General features: G+C 40.6%; 1 protein-coding gene across 1 annotated transcript in view; it reads right to left on the reverse strand.

The window, feature by feature from the left end:
• Positions 1–7,256: 7,256 nt before the first annotated feature.
• kiaa0753 (KIAA0753 ortholog) overlaps positions 7,257–24,157 on the reverse strand; it is a 28,581-nt gene continuing 11,680 nt past the window's right edge. Inside the window, 12 exon segments of the mRNA XM_061682611.1 lie at positions 7,257–7,558; positions 10,815–11,036; positions 16,278–16,398; positions 17,281–17,356; positions 17,432–17,554; positions 17,654–17,725; positions 19,346–19,433; positions 19,553–19,642; positions 20,673–20,825; positions 21,747–21,880; positions 21,957–22,069; positions 23,940–24,093. Of these exon segments, the coding sequence (XP_061538595.1) occupies positions 7,399–7,558; positions 10,815–11,036; positions 16,278–16,398; positions 17,281–17,356; positions 17,432–17,554; positions 17,654–17,725; positions 19,346–19,433; positions 19,553–19,642; positions 20,673–20,825; positions 21,747–21,880; positions 21,957–22,069; positions 23,940–24,093 (1,506 nt within the window). The 3' untranslated portion in view covers positions 7,257–7,398.

Below are 24,157 nucleotides of genomic sequence, written 5' to 3' on the forward strand. Positions count from 1 at the left end.
GTCAGGTTGGATGGGCACCGTCGGTGCACAGCCATTTTTAGGTCTTTCCGGAGATTTTCGATATAATTCAAGTCCGGCCTCTGGCTGGGCCACTCAAGGACATTCACAGGCTGCTTCTGAGGTCACTCCTTTGTTATCTTGGCCGTGTGCTTTGAGTCATTGACATGTTGGTAGGTGAATCGACACCCTAGTCCGAGTTCCAGAGCACTCTGGAGCAAGTTCTCTTGAAGAATTTCTCTATATTTGGCAGCTGTCATCTTACTCTCTATGCGGACAAGTCGCCCAGTTCCTGCAACAGAAGAAAAAAAAAAAAAACACAGCATGATGCTCCCTCCACCATGCTTCACAGTAGGTATGGTGTTAGCCAGGTGATGAGCAGTGCTTCTTCTTCTCCAGGTATGACACTTGCAATTCAGGCCAAAAAGTTCTATTTTTGTGTCATCAGACCAGAGAATTTTGTTTCTGCAGGTCTGAGAATCCTTAAGTTGCCTTTTGGCAAACTCCAAGCGGGCTGCCATGCGCCTTCTAGTGAAAAGTGGCTTCCGTCTGCCCACTCTACCATAAAGGCCTGATTGGTGGAGTGCATTAGCAATGGTTCACCTTCTGGATGGTTCTCCTATCTCCGCAAGGGAGCACTGGAGCTCCGCCTTAGTGACCATAGGGTTCTTGTTCACCTCTCTGACCAAGGCCCTTCTTCCCCGGTTACTCAGCCTGGTCGGACGGCCAGATCTAGGAAGGGTCCCGATGGTTCCAAACGTCTTCCATTTCAGAATACTCGAGAACACAGTGCTTTTCAGGAACTTCAATGCTCCTGAAATTCTTTTTTATCCTTCCCCAGATTTGTGCCTTGACACAATCCAGTCTCTGAGGTCTGCAGACAATTCCTTAGACTTCATTGCTTGGTTTCTGCTCTGATATGCACTGCCAAATATGAGATCTTATATATAGACAGGTGTGTCTCATTCCAAATGATGTTCAATCAACTGAATTTATTTTTTTGATTGTTTACATTTTTACAAATGTCTGAAAATATGATTTTGTCAGTACGGGATATTAAATGTAGATTTTTTTATTTATTTGTTTTAATAAATTTGAATAAGTCTGTGACATAGAAAGTCTGTAACAGCAAAATGTGGAAAACATGAAGGGGTGTGAATACTTTCTGGTGGCATTGTATGAGTGTCAAAGAGTTGCTTTCTTCTACGTGCGCGAGTCTTGTCAAATTTGCCCCACAGTCAAGACAGTTGCCACTGCTTTGGCCGGAACAGAGGAACTTGTTCAATGTAGTGACTGATGAGCAACTTTGGTATCAAGACATTCATGTAGAAGAAAATAGCTTTCGCATACAGTAGCTGTCCAATGCAGTGCCAGGGACTGATGCCCTAACTTTCATACCAAGATTTATGCATACGGAAAAAAGTAGCTTTTGAATAGCCATGTTCACTGTAGTGACTCCTGCACGTTGACATTAAGACTCATGCGTACAGAAAAACGCAGCTCTAAATAGCTGTCCACTGTAGTGACAGATGCATAACTTTTGAATCAAGACTCGTGCATATAGAAGAAACGTTTTTGAATAACTGTGTACTGTAGTGACTGATGCCTAACCTTGATATCAAGTCTCATAGCTGTCCACAGTAGTGATTGATGCACATAGAAGAAATTATTTTTTGAATAACCATCCATTGTAGTGACTGATGCACAACTTTGGCATTAAGACTCACAGCTGATGCATATAAAAGAAAGGGGCTTTTGAATATCTTTTTACTGTAGTGACTGATGCATGTAGAAGAGCTTTTGAATAGTGGTCAACTGTAGTGACTGATGCATTTAGAAGAAAACAGCTCTTGACTAGCAGTCTACTGTAGTGATCAGTAAGTAGGAAGGTCTTAAAATAACACCAGCATGTTTGGTGTTATTTTATATCTGCTCTCATCTGACAAGATGCTTTATGCCGCTGCCACATTTCACCCACATGGGCAGTAAAATAAGAGTCCTTCACCTCAATACCACCACCGCCATACCCCACAGTGCGCTTATGTCACCTTTTCTTTTATTTTTATATATAACCAGTCTCGCCTCACCAGCACACCAGGATGGAGAAGTCATGAAGGAAAATGTGTGAAAAAAAGAAATATTCTATTACAGACAACCATATTTACAACCCACGGCTGGGAAAACACACAAGAAGAGCATTTTCAGGTGTCCTTTAAACAGGGGCACCTCCAGAATCTTTTTGGTGGGGTAGCCGAAGGCATTCGTCGATAGGTGGTGTGGTGGTCATAATCAATCGTCGGGGGGGTTTGATTGAGTTTTGCTGGCGGGGAGCTAATCGAGTTTTTCTGCCACCAAACAAAACTTTTCCGCCATTTAATATAACTGACGCTAGGATCGATGTGAATGACGGTCGAGTTGGGTGGCCAGTGGGGTGGCCTTGTTAGACGATTTGTCCAATTATTACCAAAGTTGACCCACTTATACGAGATAGATAGACAACGCTAAATTGCGAAGCATTTGAGTGTTTGTCATTGTGTGTGAGTGGAGCATGGTAACAAAGTTTGATAACATGACACTTGTATAACTGCTCGTGCATTTTTGAAAGTTCAGCCCGTCGAAGCATGTTTCGCTTAGTGGCAGGCATCCTGGTAGGTGTGTCTATCATGAGTACTGTAGACATTGAAAAGTCTCAAAAAGCCATGCCCAAACTATACAGGATGTCAGCAATTTTAGTTTGAAGCAGCCATTTTAGGGATCATTCTGGGCATTTCCAGGGGTCGTCCAAAGAAAAACTCCTTGGAGCCAAGTTGTCTAATTACTAACAATTTTTAACCATCTATACTAGACAGATGAGTAACACAAAACTGCAAAGGATTTGAGTTTTGGTCGTTGCATGTGGACGGAGTATGGCAGCAAAGTTTAATGACTCATGTAAGTCACTTTGTAATTTGTTTTTAATTATTCATCCCCCAAAGCCAGTTGCACTTAGAAACTTGAACTTTGGTAGTTGTGTCTGACACACCTAGACATAAAAAAGTCTCAAAAAGCCTTGCACGAAAAGACAGAAATTTAGCATTTTTGTTTGAAGCAGACATTTTAGGGTCCTTTTGACCATGTCTAGGGGTCCTTCAAATGCGAACGTCCTTGAGTTTTTGTCCATTTGCTACTAAATTTGAACCACGTAGTGTATGTCAGACATTTCGACCACGCTACATAGCGAAGGATATGAGTTAGATCATTATATGTGGGGGATGCATGGCCGCAAAGTTTGACGACTCACCATAAAATAGGCAATTAGCCCCTGAAGCCAATTTCACTTAGCAGCATGAATTGGGTAGGCACAGAAAGTCTTCCATTTTGGTTTGAAGAAGCCATTTTCAGGGGTCCTTCAAACACAGCCTCCTCCAAAACAATTTGTCCAATGGATACCAAATTTGAACCACATACTGTATAGGCCAGGCCTACAAGGCGGATGGACAATGCTACATTGCAGAGAGTTTTACTTTGAAAATGTTTTGGTCATGGTGTGTGGGCGAGCAAGTTTACTCGACACCGATTTAACCAAACAGCTTGTTCATGGCACCCAGCACAAAAGAGGGCTAATTGAATTAAATCTTTCTAAGATGTATTGTCTCCACAATCTCGCCGCTCTAATAGCCTGCCACCGCTCTCTTTCCATGTGGAGACACATTAAGTATTCATTAGCAAATCGTTTATTAAAACATTAAAAGGACACAAGGAACTTTTTAAAAGGGTTTGCAGAAAGCTACGCTTGACTCACACTTCATCATATTTAAATTAAGGCTGGTAGGCTTTGCAACAGGCTGAACGATCCATCCATTTACTTTACCGCTTATCCTCGCTGGGGTCGTGGGCCGCCGAAGCCTATTCCAGCTATCTGCAGGCGGCAGGCGGGGTACACCCTGAACCGGTCGCCAGCCAATCACAGGGCACATAGAAACAAACAACCATTTGAACTCACATTCACACCTACGGACAATTTGGAGTTTTCAATTAACCTACCATGCATGTTTTGGGGATGTGGGAGAAAACCCACGCAGGCACGGGGAGAACATGCAAACTCCACACAGGCGGGGCCGGGATTTGAAGCCCGGTCCCCAGAACTGTGAGGCAGATGTCCTAACGAGTCAGTCACCGTGCCGGCAGGCTGAACCATGATCCCTAAACTTACAATGATAGAGCCATATAGTGAAATATAGTTGTTGTTTTTTTAGGGGATGCAGTACATTGGACCTTTTTACAAAATCACGCTTGGTACTTAAATAAACTCCACCGAGACCAGTGATTTTCAGTGTGGTACGAGTCCCACTAGTGGAACGTGGGGCCCCTCTAGTGGTACACAAAATAATTACTCCTTAGAACAGTTCGTTTTTACACTTTTTTAGGGTTTATTTTACTTTTATGCAAAATACATCTTAATTGAACCATTATCTAAGTACTGTACGTTTTAAATGTTTGCTATATTTAAGTTGCAATGTTCAGTTTAAATCATGATGGGGGAACTTGGAGAGTTCAGGACCTTTTGAGGTAGTACTTGGTGTAAAAGGTTTGCACGCCACTGAACTAGCCCTAGACCATTTGTCAAAGTTGTTAAAGTGATTTTACAGTAATTAACTCCAGTTTCCACTGCATCATGGGATTTTGGCTGACGTCACACAGAGTTACTGTATTTTGCATGCAGCAGAACTGTGAAGCCGCCTGCTCGCAGTATGCATTGCGCCATGGAATGTTGAACTGTTGCTTTAATCAAGACAAAAATCCTTAATGTTCATGAACGATCATGATTAATGTAACATTGAACATGTGTGTTTGTTACGCGTAATTCGTTGAATGTGTGTCCTTTTTAACTCTCACGTTACATGTATGTTGCACTTTCCCCCCCCCACAAAACCCTGACTGTGGGTTGTGTGCAATAGAGTGACGTTTCGGTCAGTTGCGCTGTTAGTTCAGATAACCAGCACCTGGTCTGCTTCTTCTGGAAGTTAGTAGAGCTGCTGGTTATCTTGTGTACGTTACCAGCATCACAGTGAAAAACACTGTGCTGCTGCATACACTGTTGTCAGTAAACTACTGTAATTCAAGTTTATAAATCCTATGAAATGTCTAATAGTGTAAGGGTACTGAAAAACATGCAACAACACTCACACTCTCACACGGTCACGCTCACCATTCAGCTGAGATAAAGGGAGAATGAAATAAAGATTTGCCGAGGTCTGTCTCACCTCTCAAACCAGGCCATTCTTCCAGGCATGAAGGGCAAGTGGAGTAGTGCCCCACCAGGTGCAGCAGATGGGACTTGGGTGAAAATAGCTTGACAGTGCGGCAATTCAGTTGTCAATTTACTGTCCATGACTTACCATATTCATGCCATGTTTCGAGTGCTTTCCTTGATTTCCTGTTCCTGCCGAATCACCGGAATCCTAAAGCTTTACAAATGGCTTTCGTAACCCTTTCCAGACTAATCGATGTCAATTACCGGTGCTTTATTTCTCAACTGTTCTGGAATTTCTTTGGATCATGTCATTTTGTTGCAACTTTTTTAGATGTTCCCACAAAGTCCCACAAAGTTGTAAATGTCCAAAATATTAGCTCGAGTGAAAGAAACTCTCATTGCTTCAGCATACAAACAGATTTTGGACAGTCAAACAGTATGGGGATCACGTTTTCCTGTTCCAACATGTCTGTGCACCGGTGCACAAAGCAAGATCCATAAGGACGTGGATAAGAGAATGTTCTATGGATGAACTTGACTGACCTGCACATAGTCCAGCCTTCAATCCGATAGAACACCTTTGGGTTGATTTCAAGTGGACAGTGAGCCAGGCCTTCTCTTCCAACATCATTGTGTGACCTCACAAATATGGTCCTGGAAGAATGGGCAAAACATCCCATAAACTCACTCCGAAGCCTTGTTGAAAGCCTTCCCGCAACAGTTGAAGCTGTTACAGCTGCGAAGGGTAGACCAACAAAATATTAAAACCATATGGATTTAGAATGGGATCCATCCATCCATTTTCTAAACCGCTTAACCTCACTAGTGTCGCAGGTGGGCGGGAGGAGGGGTACACCTTGAACTGGTCACCAGCCAATCGCAGGGCAATTTAGAATGGGATACCAGTTAAAATCATTTGTGAGTGAAGGCAGATGAGCGAATACTTTTGGCAATATCGTGTATTATAGGTTCATCAAAGACTAAATTCTCTTAGATGCTTCTGAAGCAAGTAAGTTATCATCAAAGACGCTGAATTGTCTTGGATGTTTTGCCCTATTTCAGGACACATTCAAATAACGAGTGCTTGTTAGATATTGTTCTGATAGACCGTCTAAATATACAGAATTCTTTCCCAATGTTTTGTGTAGTTGTTGAGACATTGTAGAACCTTCAGCACCACTTTGTAGCAGTAGTACATGGTTTCTACGTGTGTGAATATAGCCAAGGTGGACAAAGAGAAGATCATTGGAACCTCTCTTCCCTCCCTGCAGGACATTTACAGCACCCGCCTCACCCACAAAGTCCTCCGCATAGCGGGGGATGACACCCATCCATCTCACAGCCTCTTCAGTCTGCTGCAATCAGGGAGGAGACAGCGGAGTCTGCGGGCCAGGACCAGCCGACTTAAAGACAGTTTTATACATCAGGCTGTCAAGAAGCTGAACTCTCTGCCCGCTCTACCCCCTCTACCTCTCTTGTCCTCTGTCCACCTGAATTCTGAACCCGCACGCACACGTGCATACTGCCTTCTAATTTTTAAATGTCTTTTGTGCCTTGATACTCAGACTTTGACTATGTTGCACATCTCCTAATGGATATTTTCACATTTAATTGATACTTTATATACATACTGTATATACCATAGTTTTATTTAGCTTCTTTATACTGATGGTTATTATTTATACTTTTTAAAATATTTTTTTTGTAGCACCGTGGGTCCTTGTGTACCATAATTTCAATCCTCTGTATGTGCTAAGCATATTGTAGAATTGACAATAAAAGTACCTTGCATCTTGTACCTAAGAGACAAAAGTCATTTAACAAGCGACGTCACGACGCAATCACACACTCCCGTTATTCCCAGCTGGAAATAGGAAGTGTGCGTAATCGGCCCGAGAGATCCAGTAATTTTATAATCCCTCCGCCATAATGTAGTAATGGTCTCTCCAAGCTTATCTAAACTAATTTTCCCAGTGGAATACAATCTCACATAACCGATGGAGCAGGAAGAGAAATAGCTCTCACATCAAATGCAGTGCAGCAATCTTCCTTGCTGGAGCTTTATTAAAAAAATAAAATAAAAATAAAAACAGACATACACTCCCAATTAACTCACTTCCCTCTGTACAAAATAAATTAAAAAGACAATCGTATGTGCCATGTGCCACCTATTGGTTGACCAAGGATGAGGAAGAGGAGGTAACGCGAGGCGAGTGGATCAGCTGCAGGAACTCAGCGGTGAAGACGGCCTCAGCGCACTCCTCCATCACGTCCTGGAACTCAGCCGCAACGTCTGCTGCCGCATCCCACAGTAGTTCTTCCGCCAGGCTGCAGCGAAATAAAGGAGAAGATGGCAAACAACCACATCATCCCACATGAGGTAATATACATGGATTTCATCAACTCAGTGTTGGATTGATTGTATCACTAACATCGCTAAGATCTTTGAAAGGATTTTGGATGGATGACGTGACAAGTGTTTGCTTTTAAAGGCTTTTCTGTTGTGTGGTGGCGTCACGTTGTTAACCGATGACACCCTAATAAATTTGAAATTTTTATATTATATATATATATACATATTTCATATTAAATTAGCAATTGAACATAAGTTCGGGGTGCTAGCTGTTGTGTTCATGTGAAAGTGCAACGGTATATGATAGCAATATAAGGTATAATACCAACTCAACAAAGAAGTGTTTGAAAACTAAAGCAAGATGCTGTTTGTTGTTTTTCCTGAATTGTCATTTTTGAGGTGGGGAGATTTCGCACAACAGTGATGACATATAAAATATGTCTAAATACTGCCATTTATATTATATTATATATTATATATATATATATATATATATTCTTTTTCCACAATGCTATGCAGTAAATTTAGTCACCGCCACCGCCACCGACATCACACTAAGGAACGGGGTGGAGGGTGGTGGGGGGAGGGGTCGATTTCTGCAATGAAAAAGGGGCATTCCAAAGGCAATTACTTACTTACCAATTGCTTGAAAACAGATTGATATTAATGGAAATGACTGCTAGTTTCATTTTCTTTCATTTCTCATAAAATCAACTTGTGAGTGAATTATGGACCATTTAGAACTCATAGGTCTTTAGATACTGCTTATACTTGCTCATCACTGCTTGCAGTTTTCATTTATTACTTTGCTGCTGTAAAACCAGACCTAATAAAAGTGTTTTTATTAGGTATATATATATATATATATATATACACCTAATAAAAGTGTTTTTATTAGGTATATATATATATATATATATATATATATATATATTGTAATATATAATTATTAAAGACAAATCAACAATGGATATGCCTTCAAGCTTCATGTGTGTAAAATAGCACGCCTAAAATGAGCTTTCACTGAGTTTATGCAACACCCTTGTTTGCCTGGGCCGCACGCCTAGGTGGGTGTATGTGAATATTCATAGCATCAAAGAAATAAGCATGGAAACGAGTGTTTTATGTACAAGAGCAGAGGGCAGATGTGATATGCTGACATTGAAGTGCTTCTGCATATTAAACTTGTGCATATTAAACACAGATGTGTCTCTCCAAATATTAGCGCGGAGCTCGTAATAAGGGCTCACTGGTCTGTTTGCACTCCAACGCAAACACACGATAAAACAAAATGAAGAATCTCTGAGGGCATTTGTGTATTAGAAAAATGGGAGTCGGGGTGGGAGTATTCGTCTGCACTGCAGCAACTGAAAATTTTTCTGTCGAGTATGTAAATAGGAGAGCGAGAGACTAAAAGAGGGAGAGAGAGCGAGAGAACCATAAAAAAAATATGTGGCATCCTCCCTGGGTATGAGAACGCAGTGTCATCAACAAATACACCTGGCAGTGCAGTTTAGCGCGCGTCTAATTAGAAGTACCGCACACAGCATTTTCACTATGAGTGGGGAGGGAAAGTCTGAGAGAAAATATGCAAATATGAGTCTTAGGTTGGATTTACACTGCAGGGCCAAGTGTCTAATTCTGACTTCATGCTTTTGCCCCATTTTTTGGACTCTCTATATCCAAATTACATGTTCGTACTACCACAAGCATCAACACCGGGCAGTGACAACACAGAATAAACCATAATAAATGAATAATAAACATTTTAAACATTTCATTGGGCGGGGCTGACTTTTTTTTATTAAATGTCCATAAACCTCTAATGTAACATTAACATCACATTTGAGGTCTATATACCTCTAATGTACCATTTACATAATATTGTGCATGTCAAACAGAATCCTCGCATCTCCAAAATCAGACATTTTCAGAAATTCAAAAAATTGCACTTTGCTCGAGTTACCAAACACTGCATCATTCAAGTTGGTATAATACCATACATTGCTATCATATACCATTGACTACCAACATCAACACATCACCACCCCAAAATCATGTTTGATATCCAACTTAATACCCTAAAAAGTTGCTAATTTATTACGCTGTCATTTATTAAAATGGTAGGAAACATCGCCAGCATGTTGCCAGCCATCCACGTCAAAGTCTGCGCACACGTCGACCTGTCTGCATGTAGCATCGAAGGACGAGACGTCACTATAAATGCTGGGCCAACCCAAGATTATACAGAGACACGCGCAGACGCCGTGATACAGACCACTCGGAGCCAAGCTGTTTTCCATATTTAAATTGGGGAAGATGAGCGATCCACTCAGAGCAAAGCTCTCATCGGAGACTATAAAAATAAAATGAACAAAAGTGATAAAGGGCACCTTAAACAGATTTGTTCTCAAGCAATATTCAAGACTTTAAATAGTTAATAATGAGGTAAAAATAACAGACGGCGTGGGCACAGCCCAATCTTATCGATTTGCGAAAAAGTATGAAATTCACCACATTTGGACATGAGGTTTCCACCCAAGAGTCGTTATTTGATTTCTATGGCTATGGTCACACTGCAGGTCAATTGCTGTCACATTGCTCAATGTGACATGCATCTGATTTTTTCATGTCAATGTGAACAGCACAGTTCAGATTTTTTCACATCAGACCCAGGCCTCTTTCATATGTGTATATAAATCGGATATGTATCCCCCGCGAGTTCAGTATGGACCCTCAACGGTGCGCATATCCGACCTACACGTCATCAAAAGGCAACAAACGTCACAATTGTTCGACAAACCAGACACACCACAAAACAGCAAAGGCGGACAAAGCAGCAGAAAACAGTCAGTGGCGAAAAGAAGATGCTTTAGAACTGATAAATATATCATCACACGCCCCCCTGCAAGAGCCTGCCTCATACAACACATAAAACACAGACACTACAAAAAGTGCTGTTTTCTAAATGTTGAATTTTTTTGGTGCTCAAATAAGTTACAATGTAATGAAAAAGTGACTTTTAATAAATTAAAATGTGAGTGGAAGAGGTGAAACAAACAAAAAAAAATTATATTGGTGTGAATGCTTACCTATCGCGGGTGGGTCTGGAACGTATCAGGGGGGTTCACTGTATTATTAAATATGAATTTGTAAACATAAAAGCCTCTGACCGATGCCTAACGCTTTCGACTCAGAGGCTTGCTACAAAGCGATTGGAAGTCTTGTTACCTATCTGCAATGGACCAGAAGTTGACATCAGCGCTGCCGCCCTCATGAGCCGCGTGCCGCAAGTATGCCTCGTAGTCTTCCCGGTAGTGTCGAATGCTTCTCAGCATGCCGCCCGACACGCTGAGGACCATCCTCGCCGCACCACTCTCCTTGGGACCAGGAAATATTGGCGGGCCGACTTCACGAGACGCCTCCTCCATCAGGCTGCTCTCGGAGAGGACTCTTTAGTGAAACAAAAACAATAAGACGCTTGTGTGTCATCACCTTGAATGTTTAGACCAGGGATGGGTCAGCTTTTGTGTTTAAGGGCCACTTCAGATTTTGAAAACTAACAGATGGGCCAGGTCATTTGTACCTAAGGTATATAAAAAATATATATATTTATAAAAATGTAAAAATAAAATTTTTTAATAGAATAATAATTCATGCTCATCTAGATTGAATTATTTGTAATTAATTGAATTAAAATTAATACAAAAATTAGCAATGTTTTATTTGACTTATATAATATTCTTTTAGTATTTTATGCAGAATTATTTTAAAATAATTGAATCATTTCTACATTTAATTATTTATAATTAATTTACTTATAATCAATATATATTTTGCAAATATTTTGATCTTATTGACAATAATTGGTTATTTAATGAGATACATGAAAACAAAGTAAATAAAAATGAATAAATAGAAATTATTTGATCAATTTTAGGGGGGTAAATTAATGCAAAGAATTAAACAGTTTATGTGAATAGTACAACAATACTTCAGGCTCTATCATTTATAATTTAATTACAATTAATTAACCAATTATGTAATCAAATAAAACATGAATATGTATGTAAATTTTATTTTACAACTATATTTTATCAGTGATAATCAGTCAAGTTCTAATGATAAATGATTTTTAAAAAAATTATACATTTCAGTCCCCCAATTTTGGGGGGGCTCAATGAATGCAACAAATATTAGAAGACTCATGATAATGTAAATGATGGGTGGGCCCCATTAAAGAATGCAAGGGGCCCCAGCCCCGATGAGTGTATGAGCTGGGGCTGACACATCAATTTACTTAAGGGTGGTGTTGTCTCAGGTCACGATGACAAATTTGGAAAGCGATGGTTTCCTGAGGGCTCAGCTGGGCATAGCTGAGCGCTTTCTAATCCTCCCGTATTCGAAAGGATCCGCCTGCTTCTTGTGCGCTCTGAGCTATATTTAGTGTTGCGGCAGTTCCCACACACACGCCTTTCTTGAGTACCACTTGTACTCTCCAAAAACTGACTTGTGGCTCAAAACATACCGGAACATTCTTCAACGGTGACATCACATAAATTTTCCACCCGCAAAATGGCAGGGGACTTTTGCTGGTTGTCTTTTCACTTAAGAAAGAGTGGGAGCCTGCAGGGAGTGCATGGCGTAGATTCACAGTATGCAGTATGCAAGCTAATATATTAGGCCCGTGAGTAGTTATACCTACTACGGGGCCTATCTCACTGGTGGAGACGTCGCCAAGACTGCAGAGACTGATCAGTCAATTCATATTCAGATTTTTTGGGATAGAGTACAGAGGTGTACCATGTTCCCACATCATGGCTAGCAGTATGCTTTTGGCAGTCAAACTCATTTGAAACAGCGTTTAAAAATATAATATACTGTAGATGTTTTGACAGAGGCTATTTCTAAAAAATAAATTAAAAAATCTTCACTTTCCTTAAGCAACAACAGGAAAATGCAGGTCCCAGGGTGACAGAAGTTGAGAACCACTATCCTAGAATAGATACAAAAACTATTTCATTAAGTTTTGGACGATATTTTCAATGATAGACATTCATTACAGAGAGGGTGTAGTTCCACCAGAGAGAAGTCTCAAAGTTGACTCCAGTATATGTCAAAGAAAGAAGAAGACTCAGCCAGCATGAAGAAAAAGATAGGTTTTTGAGACAGGATAGATCACAAAGGCCTGTTGAGCTTTGAAGAGTAGAAAAAAAAAAAATCAATGTGGATGTTAAAAAAATAAGGTGTGATCGTTTCAGCTTGGCACGCGCTGGCAGTCTTGACACTGACAAACACTTTAATGGATGGCAATCAATGATGTCCTAAAGCGATCGTGAGGAAGTAGAGAGCACATTGTCTGGAACTGGAGCCTCTCAAACCAGAGAGGTGAAGGAATTATGATAAAGGAAGAAAGAACACATGAAAGGTTTGGAATATTACTGAGTGGGTCTTTCATCTTTCTATCAATTTTAATGGAAGACGCAGAGGGTCAGCCAAGAAGGCGGCCTGACCGGCATCCGTGTCTGGACTCTTCACCATGGATAGATTAATCTTATTTGCACATGAAATCTCTCACGATTGTATCAGCGGCCATGTGGAGTCGTCTTTGGAGCATATTGCACGCGAGAAAAAGGACAGATTGGATAAACTAGACACATGGAACGCAGTATACAAAGTCATCTGACTAATACGGCAGCAGCTGACACACTAAACAATGTGCCACCTTGTGATCATAAACACAGTGAGTCGGAACAGGGTGCACAACAATTACCTTAGACAAACAACCTGTTACACCCTGTCTAAAGATCACGTTGCCTGTTCAAGTTGGTTGGTTAGTTGGTTGGTGGGTGGGTTGTTTGGTGGATAGATATGAAGGTTGGTTGGTGGGGATGAATATTGGTTGGTTGATGGGTACGAACATTGAGTGGTTATGTTTTTTTATACAGCACTTTGTTATCGTTGTGGCTGTTGTTAAAGTGCTCTAGAAATTGAGTAGAGATGGATATGTTGATTGGTTGGTTGGTTGGTACGGACATTGGTTAGTTGTTTGCTCTGATGTTGGTTGATTCAAACTTTGGTTGGCTGGTTGGTACGAACATTGGCTACTGGTTTTGTTGGTGGTCTGCTTTTTGTTTTTTTTTATTCATTTACTTCAAGGATAGTTGTTCAGTTCACTGGATTTTATTTCCATTTATAATGCAACAAAAATTGTATATTCTTCTTTAATTGGACATATTCATAAAACCTAACTTGAAGGAGAATGTTCAGCCATCGGTTTGTGACCTCAAGCTGAAGCGCACTTGGGTTCTGCAGCACAATAACAATCCAAAACACACCAGCAAGTCAACTGCTGAATGGCTTTAAAAAAATAAAATAATAAATAATAATAATGAAGGTTTTGGAGTGGTTTAGTCAAAGTCTAGACTTGAATCCAATTGAAATGCAGTGGCATAACCTTAAAAAGGCAGTTCATGCTCAAAAACCCAAAATTTGTGATGAATTCAAACAATTCTGCAAAGAAAAGTCGGCCAAAATATCTCCACAGAGATGTGAAAGACTCATTGCCAGTTATAGAAAATGCTTGATTTCAGTTGTTGGTGCTGAGGGTGACCCAGCCAGTTACTAGGTTTGGGGGCCATTACTTTTTCCACACAGGGCCAGGTAACTGAATATTTGGGGTTTTTTTCTTTAATAAATGACATCATCATTTAAAAAATGCATTTTAAGTTCACTTGCATTATATTTGTCTGATATTTATATTTGTTTGATGACCTTAAACAAAGTGGGGAAATTATGTCAAAATATGAAAATTTGAGAAGGGGGCCAATACTTTTTCAATAAGCGTTTTCGGGGTTTGTTACCCTCACAAAAATAAAATAAAATACAAAATTGGGCAAAACATTTGTCGAAAAAAATAGGTGAATTCGCCCAAAGACCACAAAGATGCTGGTGTCCACTGTTTGCCAAACGTCTCATCCAGTTTATATTTGACCACTAAAGTACATGTGCTAATCTTAAATTATTACGTATTTTTGCTATTTGGACCTGCATAGAGTGACTCTCTAACATGGACGTAGAATAAAAGTCTCAATATCATTTAAAAAAAAACAACACATTGGTTTTGTCATACGAGTGTCCAGAAAAGGCCCCTCTGACAGCTACTTCTGTTTGACCCAGTTTTGTATCCGCTTTGTCCATATTTGGGTAAGACCGCTGCCTTTCCTCTGATTGGTTGCCTCTGTGGAGAAGACCCAATTGTGATAGCACGTGTTATTTTGACAGCGCTAGCTCGGGAGTGGAAAGGGAAGGTGGTGAGAAATTCGAATGACCTGATTTCAGGCCTCTCGGCAGAAAAACGTCTATAACGCAGGAATGTATGTACAATTTTTAATTCATATTTCACGTTTACTGGGGCACCACAGAGACAATATTACATCCCAAATACTACAAAAAGTTTTTTTGGCAAAATATGTCCCCTTTAAACAACTTGGAACCTCCAAAAGTCAACAACAACTGAACACTTTGTCCATCCATCGCACTCCTAATGATTCCCCGTGTTCAACTTATTTGCCTTCAAGGGAGCCTGGCACGCACTTCACTTGGTAAGAGCGAAGTCACTTGATGCACTTCACATGACTTGAGAGACCGTCTGCTCCTGTTCTCTAGTCAAAACAAGTGTCATCTATTTCAGTCAGTCCTTGTCAGACCTCTGAATGGGTTGGTGTTAATGCTAATGTTAATGTAGGAGCACTTAGGAGTGTACTGACAAGTGGTGGTACATAGACGGTAACGTTAAATATCAAATACTTTGTAGCTGCATTTTAAACCTTCCTTATAATAAGCCAATATATATTATGTATGTATTTGTGCATTCTGTGGCCAGAAAAAATATATATCTTTTGTTTTTTAGTGTTTTTTTTAACACTTGAAATCTGATACATTTTCTAGTGCATTGTGGACCGTTCCTCTACAAAACTATTACGTTATGCTCAATAAAAATATGAAAACGTATTTGTGTATTAGTTGAAACAGATTCAGTTTATTCTTGTAAATTAGATGACGATCAAACTACATTGTATGACTATTTTTGCAGTAAATGCAGTAGTGTAAGAAATTCCAAAGGGTTCACATACTTTTTCCTACCACTGTAGTTGTACTGAAGTAGTATTCCTTTGATATTTGATACCAGGACTATATAGTATTTAACGACTGTAAAGATCTCTCTCTCTCTCTCTCTCTCTCTCTCTCTCTCTCTCTGAAAAGCCCAAGGCAGTCAATTATTTTTCTTTTGAGGCGACAGGGAAGGTATCCGCAAAGCAATTTTTTTTTTCTCTCTAAGGAAGAAACGAGGCCTCCTCATAGGAGAGCACTTACAGTGACACTTCACCAGGAACAAAACAGAGCGCTGCAGAAAAAAATAATAAATAAAATAAACACATTTCATTAAGTCTAGAGGCCTACTTATGGAAAATAGCCAGAGGCCTCCTGTGGTCATTTGCACACAAGTCCATGTCTGTCCCCCAAGGTAAATCGACATTACTGTACCCTAGAGAGCTTATTGTTATATTTGTGCTTTCTGTACTCGGCACATAAATCTTCTTGGATTTTAAAATTGCTGCATGGTCGAAATAAATGTAAAGAAATACAAATGGCTGCAGAATATAGAAAAGGATAAGGTCAGAAAAAACCCACCCGGTCTCAACAGGTTCCTCCAGAACAATATCAGCAGCCGGAGACTGCCTCAGGACCGGCCTGGTCAGTCTAATGGGCTGTGGAGAGCTTGGCCCCGAGCCCGGAACCTGGACCTGAGAGCCTGGGAAGCACATAGAGAGGGCGGAGGTGAGAATGAGGAATGAATTGGATTGAATTACCACCATGGCATGAGCGCCACCTAGAGGAGATGTGAGGAAAATTAAGGGTGTACTCACACTAGGCCAAACTCCATGGATGACTTTGAGGTACTTTGTTTATTTACAGTGTATTGTGCCAAGTGGCGATTATCTTCAATAACTGGTGAGAGGAGTGATCGCATTACACATACATTCCACCTGTCCAGGTGACCGACCTTGCCATGGACCTTTTTCACTGTAGTTATTTCAAGTGGTTATGTTTATTTCTAATGTGAAAGGTGGTGGTTATCATGGGTAACTCACAGAAGAATCCATTGCATTAATCAAATGACAAGTAAATTGCATTGTTGCCAAAGTTCAAATATCAATCACTTTTTTTGACTGGATTATTCCTAGTCATTCTGTTTATTTCTAAGGTGTAACTGGTGGTTCTCATGAAAACTGGTGAGACGCATTAATCACATGACATGTATGTTACACATGCACATGTGCTTGTGTGTGACTGACATGAACTTCACTGTGTGGATTATTTCTAGTCATTTTGTTTATTTATATTGTGCACAGTGGCAGTTATCATGAATAACTGGCAAGGAACAAATATATTACAGTAATTGTATGACATGGCTCCATTGCCAAACCGTGTCGGCCCATGGCACACTTCCCGGAGGAGGGGAAGCGTACCGATCTTGAGCATGCATCAGAGCAAATCAAACTAGCCAACTTGACTTTAGGTGTCAAGTGGTCCTAACCGCAGCCCAAATAGCCCAGGGTGAGCTAACGCTAATTGCCTCAGCTTGCAGTTAATGGAGCATTAATATGCTTCCGTGTGATGGGATGAAGAGTACCTGCCGACTGATCCCACTGAAGACCGTCTGAGTATGCGATCGAGGCAACCCGTCTCCTCACTTGCTCCTGGTCCCTCTGCTCGGAACACACTCGGTAACATGCTGAAACTCTCCGCCACAAGCATTGCAGCGTTTCCACTGCGATTGTCACCTGTATCTCCTCCATGCGCTCTAGCATTCCCTCCAGGGTGGGGGCTTGCAGAACTCGCTGCGCTGCCTCCTCCAAGAGGTCTTCCGGAAGGGCCTCATCTGCCTGTTCAGCTCTCTCAGGAACCTAAGGAACGTAAATCATTAGGGCACCTTAAGGGAACTGAATTTAAGTGTGTCACAGGCTTGTTTAATTGTCCAGCTAATAATAGTCTTTGGAGTTCACCCTCATTGCAGCCTGCCCCGACAGCTTATTCCTCAACGACAAGATGCTCCTGCTCCAGGACTCGCCGAGATGCTGAGGTAAACACACAAATGAAGATAAACGGCACTTGAAACGTTGTCACAAAAGCCTCAAAAAGGCACCTAAAGATGCCGTACCACTAAATTATGAATCAGAATGCGTCACAGCAAGCCGGAGATACTGGCTAATATGCAACCCTGAGGCGCTGTAGGCAGAAAAGGGCGATGATGTCAGACCAAATCCGACACATACTGCTGTCAAATTCAATCGTCAGCCATGTTTTTTGTTGTTTTCCATCCGACTGCCTTTGAGGTTCAGCTGCAGTTTACGGGCACGTCTTTGACTTGCAAGGAAAAAGTTTGGTTATTGGAATGTTAATCGTTTGTTAATAAAATAGAGCATCTGCCGTGAACCCGATGCATACTTTTTGCTTTACATGCATTTGATTTGGTTGAAAAATGGCGACGGTATTACGCGCTATTCAAATATTTTGTGTCGTGTTTTTTTTTTTTTTTTTGTTGCTGCAGGAGAACATTAGTGCAACTCCAGCTCTTCAATCACACAGCCAATTTATTCACGCATAAAAGCAGACAAGTCAGCCGGTAAATCAAGATCGATGTTGCTGTCACCTCTTGAATATAGATATGCTAGCTTTGTGTATTATACGAATAAAAGGGGATATATCATTAAAAAATTAGGTTGATTACAAAACAGTTCTTTGGAGTGCCTGTCCCCCTATCAAGGGTGAAATTAAAGAACCAAGTAACTCTTCTTGCTTCTGAAACTGTTCAACAGTTAAGTTGATACACTTCCTCCTATTCCTTTTTGAAGAAGAACAAGAATCAACTTTTATTGTCATGAACATGCATGCACACGAAATTTGTTCTCTGCATTTAACCCATCACAGTGAACACGTATACGTTAGTGGAACACACTGGAGCAGGGGGCAGCTGAAGCGCCCAGGGAGCATTTCGGGGTATCAGTGTCTTGCTCAAGGACACCACAGCCGTAAGTCTGGGAGAGGTTGGCGGATGGTCCAGTCGGGGTCTTGAACCGAGGTCCCCCACGGTGGCAGGTGATGATCTTAACCATTGGGCCACGGCTGCATGTGAATGGTCAGTAGGCAACCTATTTCCTGTTTGTGTTGATTATTTCTTTTATTATTTTTTTTAACTACATTGTTTTTTTTTGTATTTGCTGATACTGATAGATTTTTTTTACTGTACTGTATTATTCTTTCAATGTATTGTACTTTTATTTTATGCATGTTCAAAATAAATTTGAAAACCAGTGAGGCTAATTTACATAATAACCACTCAAACGAAGTTTCACTGCCCATGACATGACCTACGCTGGGGAAACTGCTTGCCAATGTGTCCATGTTCTACAAAAATGCTTTCGTTGTCTTGGACGCTTGCTTGTTTTCCATAATTAGCTCTGCGAACACGGGCACATGCCGGCAGCAACAACCCAGCCCACTCTTGCCATTGGCCCAGCAGTATGTGTGGCGTGATGAAGGCTGGCTCAATACATGACAGATCCACTCCTAAATTTCACCAGTGCATGAAATATACTATAAAAATATAGCTACAATCCATAATCATTGGGCTGTTGTGATGAACACATGCCCCAGATGTGTTATTAAGACATCTGGGAACTGAGACATGTCCCAACCTTGGCCTCATCAAGAAGCGGACGGATTTTGTCTCGGGCCTGCTGCTCAGCTCTCTCAGCCCATTGAGTCGGCGAGACAACCTCGGCCCTGTCGACCGAAACAGCTCATTAGTTTCATTTGTATCCGGTTGCGAACGAATGCTTTCTTGCACCAAGGACGCAATTAGGACGGATCTCCATGCATCCTCCCGCTGCCTTCAACCGTACCTCAGTCGTTGAACGTGTTCAGCCTCCTCTCGAGTCAGCTGGTTAAGGTCTTCTAGTCGCTGCGCGGTCGTCTTGTCCAACCAGGCGCCTCTACGGTGAATAATATTTCACAGTAATAATATTGACAAATCCCATTCAGGGTAACAGTGACTGCATAAGGAAAAGTGTGACCATGGATCCACAGAACAGGAAATGAAACTAACATTGGAAAGGATCTGGCTGCTCATTAAAATGTGGGAAATTTTATTAGCGCTATTAATATCAATTACATACATTTGACCAAGTAGCATGTAGCATAATGGCTAATGACAAGTGTGAAAATTCCTAGAGCACATTTTTACTTCATTATTTTCATCATAAAACAGCTGAATAGTTTTACTTTATGTTTTTACAGTTTGTTTTTACATTTTCCTTTCTACAAATGTTTTGTAATGTCATCAGAAAGTGTGACGATAACCACAGAACACGATATAGCACTCACACAGGAAAGCCTTTGGTTGCTCAATACAACCAACACTAATTAATCTGACGAAGAAGATGCCAACATAATTTGCATGTAGGATGACCAGAGATGCAAGCCAATAAATAGCACATTTTTACTGCTCTAAAAAAAAAATCCCTTTCCGTCTGTCGGGTGTGAGTTGTTTTACTGTATTTTAATTTGATATACATATATTTATTAGCTTCTCTTTATATTTGACTGTTGAAATATAATTTAAAACACTGTACAGATTTTCATAGACTCACTATTCTTTGGGATGCTCAATTGTGGTAATGAGGTTTTGATTAAATAAACATATGTGGAGCAGAAAACCAGGCCGCGAATTAATCCCCCACAAAAACAAATGACCTCGATTTAGAACTGAGAGAATGGTGAGATTAATTTATAGTGGAGGCTAGAAAAATAACTTTGATTGGAGAGTCTGAGAGTTGATTTGAAATCTGACATGGGTTGGAAATACCTCGGCGAATACAAATGAGGCGCGTTTATTCCAGATTTGTTCTCTTTTGCCACGACTTCTGCTTTAAAAACCCGACTCAAACCTGTGTAAATATTCAATACAGACATACTGTTTCAGTTTCCGTTAAGCATGAAAGAGATGACTAAGATTGACGTTACCTCAATGCCTCATTCTGAGCTTGTCGCATCTTTTCCGAGTTTAGGTGGGCGTCGTTGCTGAATCCCACGGACACTTTTGGAGGGCTCAAGGATGAGGACGGCTTGGCGGGAGACGAGAGGCACCTGGGCTCTGATGTCGTCTTGTGACAAGAGCTGTGGAGACCACAGCAATGTTTATTAATCCCATCTTGAAGCAACTGAGCCAAAATGCAGTGCTCTCAAAACAAGACCATTACATCAGCTCATTACATAACCCGAAAATCGCCACTACAAACCACAATGTTGAAATTCCTGTGTCTTTCGAGGTATGGATTGGGGATACTCTTTTGTGGATCTACTCATGACAGACACCTACCTGTTTTCAAGTCGCTCAGCGAAAATGACTTCAGGGGCTGAATGTCTTACAAAAAAGTTTTTTTTCATGTTTTTAGGAGAGTTGTTAAACTTCACCGCCATGCTCTGCCCACAAGCAATGACAAAAACTCAAATTATTCGCATTTAAGAATAGTTCATCTGTCTAGTACTGTGTATGTGGTTCAAATTTGGTAGCATTTGCACAAAATCCCGAGTAGGAGTTCATTTCTAAAGGACCTCTGAAAATGGCCAACATGACCCTAAAACATCCGCTTCAAACTAAAACTGCAGACTTCCTGTGTGTTTTCATGCATGGCTTCTTGAGGCTTTTCTGGAGATCTGTATGGCATTTGCACCACATGGTCGAGCCCAAATTAATAACAAATATTTAAAAAAGTACAGATTCGTCATTAATTTTACTAATTGACCTAAATGTAATCAAGGGTCCACTACAATATTTCATTACAATAATTTCTGTTCCTCACTTGGCAGGGAGAAATTCTGTACTGGTGGGGTCTATTTTGAACACCCACGTTAACTAAAATATATTTTTGCACCCTCCTACATAGTTGTCCCCAGAAAATACAATAATGTACATATGGTGAATATAGACAAAAGGAAAATCTGCCCTATAGATCACTTCAATAACCCCCTGAGGGCGTAAGTATAACTTCAACACTAAACAGACTCCATAATCGTCACATAAGAGAAGGGGCTCACCGTGGCGGAGAAAGAGAGTGTGACGACGCCGGTATCCACGGCACCGTCGACTCCCTGTGAGGAAGCTGATTGACTCTGAGGCGAGAGGACACTGTGGGCTCCTTGAAATGTGCATCCTGCTCTCCAAGATTGCCCTACCAGCACATAAACCATTTCATACGCAGCGTGTCAGCGTGGGATAATTGTAGCGTTTACAATTACAACAAATACCTTCACATTTGTAGCCTGGTGCTCTTTTTTGCCAGGGGAGTTTCTCTTGTGCTGCTGTGGCACCCTCTGCAGCCTGTCTGGTCCTTGCCGCTTCTGCATCGCCATCCTCCGAGCTGCCAACATAAAGGGTTAACAATCAGCGGGGTGCCTACATAAATTTGGGGACCTAAATTAAGTAACAGCAGGAGGACCTTTTAAAGAACTGCTGGGGATAGCAAAAGTTGAAACTTAAAAATAAATAAATAAATAAATAAATTTTTCAAAAGTAGTACAATTTGGAGTTCAACCAAAATATTCTGGAAAATGTGGCCTCAAAAGTCAAACCATTCAACAAGTCAGCAAATTATGTGAGACTTCAGCTCCATGAGCATCTAAAGCAGTGTTTCCCAACATTTACTGAGGCAAGGTACACATTTCCCTAGACAAATCTTACAGCACTCCACCAAACAAAAATGTCACAAAAAGTAGTAAAAAATTCAATTACATTTAAAAACACTATTAAAGACCCAGCCATGTGACCAATTTGTTGTCAACAAGTCTGCCAAATTTGAATGAATTATAAAAAATAAAAACATTTAAAAAAAATTACAAATAAAATTGCCAAGTTTATAAAATAAGGCTCCAAGTCATGAAAAATATAGCCCGCCCTCTCGCTGCAGGACTGTGTGAGAATGTCCATTGAATGCGCCCCGTGGAACCTTCAGCTGTTAATCAAAAACACGTCTGTGGCTCTGTGTGCCTCACGCAGCCACAAAACGACGGTCGCTGTGTCTATTACGCAGTTAACATACTCTGATGTGTCGATGTTATGTGAACACACACGACACAAAACCAAGTGAGGCGGCGACTTATTGGACAAGCAGACGCCGTACTGGCGAGCTCGCTGCACTGTTAGCTTGCGAGCCAGTTAGCTCAATAGCTCACGAGCTAGCAGACATAACAAACAGTTATTCTTTCCCTGAAATGTCTCTGTTGTGAGGGCCCACACGGCGCGCGGCTGTGGTGAGTTGGACGGGCCTTAACGGCAGTGTAGTGGACTGCGGGCGGCTACTAACTAGCCGCTGGCGTAGGGCGGCGGAACGGTCGGGTCGCAACGGCCTTGCTCCGATCGCCGTGCGTGGGTGCATAAGGCAGAGACGCAGTAGCCCAAGGAACACAACACACTTCAGGGAAGATGTTTTTTTTTCAGGTTGTAAGCATAGCTTGATGGCCAACTGCACACTCTAGTGGTAGAAATAGGTAAAGTTATTCAATATCAATAATGATGTAGCAGTTGCACCAAATAGCCACTGCATGGAATGAAGGTGCTTGGTACTTAAATAGTGGGGGAAGGGTGACTCATGCGAGAGGCCTGTTTGTGTCATTTGGCCTCATTTTAGCCCCATCGAAAAAATCCTGTCAACTGAGAAGCATAAAATGTTTTTAATGCAATATCTCAGCAATTCAGTACTAAATTGTTCTCAGATTTTGCATGTTTTCAGCACTTACCTTAAAACATATTTAATGTACTTAGAAAAAAAAAATGACTCTGGGTCTTTAAATAATACAGATGTCAGTAAAGAAATTTCAATCCATTAAATTATTAAAAACTACATTAAATATTTAAAAACACCATTAAATAAATAAAAATGCCATTTAATCATAAAATAACTAAAAATGTTAGTAAATAAATGCCATAACATTATTAAAATAAGTAATTGGGCATTAAATAAATTACGTGATTAAAAAAATACAAATTATATTGCACAATTTAAAAAGCTATTAAATGAATAAAAATGCAATGAAATAATTAGAAATTAGGTCATGACAAATGATTAATGCTTAATATAATTGTTACATAGTACATTTAATAATTAACAATAATAATGATGAGTGTTTTATTAATTATTTTATATTAGATTTAATTTATTAAATTAAATTAGCCCTTATATTTATTTAATTTTGGCACACAGCTGCATGTGCATATATTATTTAAGTTCTCACCATGGCTACTTCTCGGTGGATTGGTGCCTTTAGGGTGTCTGCGAGCCCCGCCGCTTCCCTTGGGTGCTCTCGTGGACTGCTTCCTCTGCTGATGACAAGCTCGGTCTTGCATGGCTTGCAGTGTCTTGTGTTTGCTGATGGCATAGTCCAAAATCTAAGGGGAGAGACAAACATTAGGTATTATGACGTGACACAATCATTTCGTAAGTCCATGTTTC

This window comes from Phycodurus eques, chromosome 7 (assembly GCF_024500275.1).
Source record: "Phycodurus eques isolate BA_2022a chromosome 7, UOR_Pequ_1.1, whole genome shotgun sequence".
NCBI classification, from domain to species: domain Eukaryota; kingdom Metazoa; phylum Chordata; class Actinopteri; order Syngnathiformes; family Syngnathidae; genus Phycodurus; species Phycodurus eques.